A 5,078-nucleotide genomic window follows, 5' to 3' on the forward strand; every position below is an offset into this window, starting at 1 on the left:
TCTCTCGTTCAAGTTGTTGTGGTGTTAGATATTCCTTCCCGTCTGTTGTATAGATAACTTCCACAAGGCCCAGGCCGATAAGTTTCTGAACTATCTCAATACAATTTCTCTCGGAAAGCTTATGCGCTGTGCTACTCAGCTGAGCGCGTTGAAAATCTGCAGCTAAGCGTTTAATCTCTTCCCAGTCAGCCATGTTTTTGTCGTTTTTGGGAAATTCTTCAAACATTGAGTCTGCGATTAACCAGCAACACACGTTGGGTAGTTATGCGCGTTGTGTTTGCACATCGTAATTTTCAACATGGCGGCAGTTTCAAAGCAAGAATATCTGAAACGTTATTTGTCGAATTCTGTTCCCGAAAAGAAGAAAAAGAAAAAGAAAGGACCTAAAATGGCTTCCAAACGTCCGTCATCTTTTATTGTGGATGATGATATAACTCTCAAGGATGTTGCGGTGTCAAATGCCGAGCAAGCAAAAATCGAATTTGAAGATGATGCCGACGAAGCTCCCGCGGTCTACGAGGATGATGGTGTCACGAAAATCTCGATTGAGACTTTCAAAAAACGAGAAGAAGATAAAAAGAATAAGTGGGCGCCAATAAGTCGAAAACCGGCGTCATCGCCAGACAGAAGAGAAGGGCAAAACGTGGATTACGATAGCGACAATTCACCACCAAGGTCAACAGTCAGACGCCGACAGGATACTCCTGATCTGTCACCACGGCGTGATAGTTTGCGTCAAGGGCCTGGTCAATCACCAGTTAGGATAAAACAAGAGAGAAATTCACCATCACGACGAGAAAGATTGGATGACAGCCCTGACCTATCACCTCACAGGAGAAGACAAATGAGAAGTCCTTTTCGTAAAACTGCGAATGATTTGTCTTCAACTAATTCTGAGAGAAGAGAAACGTTGATACAGGCCGAAAAGAGTCCACCAAGATCTCACAGAAGAAGACATGACTCTGGTGACTCTATGCAAGAGCAAACACGCGACGGTAGGAGTTACTTATCTCCATCAAGGCAGCAAAACTATCACAGGGCAAGTCGATCTGCGGGAAGGAGGGCTCGGCATGACTCTCCTGATATTTCCCCTCAACGAAAAGGCATAAAAACAAACTCACACCTGTCGGCTGCTAGGAAAAGGACTAACCATGACTCTAATGAAATGCATCGAACAAAGCGAACCAATAGTGATTCAGATCAGTCCCCACCTAGGAAGCGAACCAATAGCGATTCAGATCAGTCCCCTCCTAGGAAGCGAACCAATAGCGATTCAGATCAGTCTCCTCCTAGGAAGCGAACCAATAGCGATTCAGATCAATCACCGCCGAGAAAAAGAAGCAATAGGGATTCAGACCAGTCACCCCCAAGAAAGCAGAAACAATTTGAAGTGAGAAGCACAACAAAATCAGGGTCTGAGAATCGAATGTCAAGTGGTAAGTGACCTAAGAAATCTTCAACATTTTTATTTTTTGCCGGGCTAGGCAAGGGTACAGTCATGTATTAGGGACCGGGATCAAGTTTTTGCCTCTTCTCTAAACCAAAACTATCTCGACAACTTGCTTCATAGTTAAATTTTGTAAAATTGATCTTCTTTTCTGTAACTCATGAGTTCATGCGAGATGTTTTCATCATATTGTACTTACAGGAAACATATATCTTTTCTATTTTATTAACCTCTCTTTTCTATTTTTTCATACATGTAGTTTATTTTTGACATACAGTACATGTAAACTGACTTTCTTTCCGTTTTAGTGTGTAGTGAGGTACATGTACAAGTAGCTTAATCGGCGACTTCATTAAAGGGGCTCGGTCATGCAATTTTAGTCAATTTCAGCACTGATCGAATGGTCATAGAATTAACTATAATATCAAAATAACTGTTCAAAACTATAGAAGAACTCTAACAAAACACAGGGAAGTTAAAAAGGGACATGGATGGACAAAACTGGAGAGGATTGAAATGGATTGAATTTGGGTAAATCTGAAAAATTTCGGCCCACCTTTTTATCAAATTTATATCAGTTTATATCAAAATGTCATTTACAAAGTTGGAAAATAATTCTCAGTTGTTATGTGGCCGTGATTTGGCGAATGAAAGACTCTTGGTCCGCCAATTTGACGTTTAGAGCTCATGTAATTAACAAAATTAAACAAAATTAGCTAAAATACTTGTGAAATGTTTGTAGACTAGCCACGAACATCTCACAAGTATTTGACAATAGTTTTGCTCTAGCTAAAGTAGCGTGACCTAACCCCTTTAAGGGCCATGCACTGGGCAAATTGACCAGCTGTGGACACTCTTTTGCTATGACTTTGCCCAGCTGTTTTCATCTTTACTACACTGTACTTACTTTATTATATTATCAAAGTTATTGAAAATGCCCTACTGCCAAACACTGGTGACCTTCTGAGCAAAATCTTAGGGAACTTTCCTTTTGTCAGAACTGGCCGGTCACACCTGTCATTTTGCCAAGAAAATGTTACAATTTGAAGAAGCAATGGCATGATAATCCCTCGCATTCTTCTGGAGGAGTATAATTATATTGTTGTGGAAGACCGTTAATTTGAAGGCGTTATAGAGTTAGTCCTTCCAAATGCCTGGTCTGGCAGGTCAGTTCTGTCAAATGGAAAGTGCCCTTAGAGAAACCCTTGATTAATTATTTCTAAATGAAATGAATCTAGAATAAAGTTGATTGTAATGTATTGATTACATGTACTGTATAACGTTAACCCAACTTGGCAGGAAGGAAAGCTGGTCTCTTAAGTGCCAGTGACTTGAAAAAAGAAAATGAAAGAAAACGAAAAGAGGAAGCAGACATGTATTCCAAAATGGATCCCTCTACCTCTGGAAAGGGATCAGAAACAGTGTACCGGGACAAAATGGGTAGAAAGAAGGACATCAAAATGGACCGAATTAAAAGACGAGAGGAGGAGCGCAAAGAACTGGAGGATAGTGAGAAATTCATGGAGTGGGGAAGAGGGTAGGAATTGTATTGAATCAACAGTTTGTTTTAGACTGAACTATTAATTTTATATAGACTGAAGATTTGCTTTAGTTCATTAAAGAAATTTGCAAACTGACAGATACACGTACGTAGAATAGAACGAGATGATTCAGTTGCAATTCTGATGCACATGTTATCATAATAAAACCACCAATACGAATAAAGATGTTGATTATGTTAATAATTATGTGCAGATCGTTGATTACATTCTTTTATTATACTCTGCAGTTGATATCGATGTAACATTAGGAGTAAAAAATTAGTATTGTAGGTCTCTGGTTCTCTTTCTATGACTGTCGTGGGATGTCCGCAATCCTGCGCAGTACTGAGTGAGCACTAATGGCCTCTTCAAAGGTACATGTACGTGTCAAACTAAGGTCTGCTATAACCAAGGTTCTCCTTCTCAAGTGCTGCCTGCATAGTCACCACTCTGTTGGTTGCACGAAAAGGGAACTAGAGGCCAAGGTAAGTACTTCATAACTATTTAAACAGTGGATTGCAAGATCAGAGGAAACGTTTGGATTGGAGTCTTGCAAAACTAATGAAAAACGAACGGGGACACATAAACGTACGGACACACATACAACGTAGACCTTAAGTTCTTTTACACTGTGATCCAGTTTTCTGCAAATCCTTAGAAGACTGCTGATAGTTGTAGCAATCGTAGTGTTCAACTTAGACAACCTTATGGCAAGGTTGCCATGAAGTTTATAGTACACAGAGTGTTTTGACATGGTGAATGTGAACAATCCCCAGGTTAAACTGTTTTATAAATATATAACTGTACATGTCTTTTATCGTTAGCGTTGTGCAAACTAAAGAAACACAAGATAAAGTCGCGGATTATTTACACGAGGTTGACAAGCCACTTGCTCGATATCGTGACGATAAGGATCTTGAAGAGATGCTGAAAGATCAAGAGAGAGAGGATCCAATGCTTGCTTACATGAAACAGAAAAAGAAAAAAACAAGACATCAAGGAAGGAAAGAAAGGTTCGTATATGTATTTACTTTGCTGCCAGCCTCAGCGATTGGTTTGCTAATATTTGAACTTGACATTAAAAGTGAAGTCTTTTTTTTTTTTAATGAGGGTAGCACGTACATGTGATAGCCATAGCCCAATGTACTTGTGGCCCTCAATTCGGCAGACCAGACCACAACACCAGGAACTCCGTGCCCTGCCATTTTCGATCAGTGTGTGGGATCTTTAACGTCCCACTGAGTCTTTGAGAACGAGGACTGTGAGACGGGCCCTACGGTTTATAGTCCTTATCCGAGAAGACTTGAAAGTCTAACCATTTGCGCTAAGAGATTTAAGGGACCCGGGGGAAAGCGATTGAGGAAAGTAATAATAATGATGACAGTGTTAAAGCGATTTTCAATTGAGTGTCAAAAGTAATTAGCGAATTGCTGTGGTTATGATTACTTCACTCAGTGACTGGTTCAAAGTTCTCGGGCCACTTTTTCAACCAATCAGAAGTGAGACCAAAACCAATCGTGGCTCTAGCGTGCACATATTCCCGCGTTTTGTGTCGGCTACGTGTAATTTCTTCGAGTTTTGATTGGTTTACCGAATTGCCTTCGTCCATTTTGATTGGCTGAAAGGAATTACTTTGGCAGGTGAGAATATCCTCTGGTAATAGGAGACACCTAAAAATAGAGCTATCTAAAATTAAAAAACTTAATGGAATATAGCAAATTACAATAGCGCTTTTCACGGTTAGTTTTGCTCATTTGCATTACAATGTAATCCAACTTGGATGCGTGGCAATTTCGGGTTAAACTGCAAAATAGCCCGAAATTTTCTCACATACATGGCAGATTATATTGTAATGCAAAGGAGAAAAACTAACCGTGAAAAGGGCTATTAGGCAACGTCACACTGGAACACACTGGAAAATACACTTACCTGACCCCAGATACTTACCTCCACGACAAAGTAACCTCGGGACGAGAAGGTTGGGGGTCAATGAATTCGCAACGATTCGCAGAATGAGCAAAGCTTGCACGGCCACTCACAAGCAAGCCCTGCTGGATCCCGGGCGCCCCCCCCCCCCAACCCCCCCCCCC

General features: G+C 40.6%; 2 protein-coding genes across 5 annotated transcripts in view; one reads left to right on the top strand and one right to left on the bottom strand.

Annotated features, from left to right (window-relative positions):
- Positions 1 to 221, bottom strand: part of LOC138052494 (E3 UFM1-protein ligase 1 homolog) — a 43,255-nt gene extending 43,034 nt beyond the window's left edge. For both annotated transcript variants that reach the window (XM_068899016.1, XM_068899017.1), the window contains exon 1: positions 1 to 221. This exon is cut by the window's left edge and continues 27 nt beyond it. In XM_068899016.1, the coding sequence (XP_068755117.1) occupies positions 1 to 193 (193 nt within the window). In that variant the 5' untranslated portion in view covers positions 194 to 221.
- A 59-nt stretch (positions 222 to 280) lies between these two features.
- LOC138052495 (BUD13 homolog) overlaps positions 281 to 5,078 on the top strand; it is a 42,755-nt gene continuing 37,957 nt past the window's right edge. Inside the window, exons 1-3 of one of the 3 annotated variants that reach the window (XM_068899021.1) lie at positions 281 to 1,436; positions 2,747 to 2,984; positions 3,813 to 4,326. In XM_068899021.1, coding sequence (XP_068755122.1) covers positions 299 to 1,436; positions 2,747 to 2,984; positions 3,813 to 4,116 — 1,680 coding nt within the window. In that variant the 5' untranslated portion in view covers positions 281 to 298 and the 3' untranslated portion in view covers positions 4,117 to 4,326. Of the gene's footprint in view, positions 1,437 to 2,746; positions 2,985 to 3,812; positions 4,327 to 5,078 lie in introns of those variants that run through there. The other 2 variants (XM_068899020.1, XM_068899018.1) reach the window with 2 other exon arrangements.

Source organism: Montipora capricornis, chromosome 6 (assembly GCF_036669925.1).
Source record: "Montipora capricornis isolate CH-2021 chromosome 6, ASM3666992v2, whole genome shotgun sequence".
Taxonomy (NCBI): domain Eukaryota; kingdom Metazoa; phylum Cnidaria; class Anthozoa; order Scleractinia; family Acroporidae; genus Montipora; species Montipora capricornis.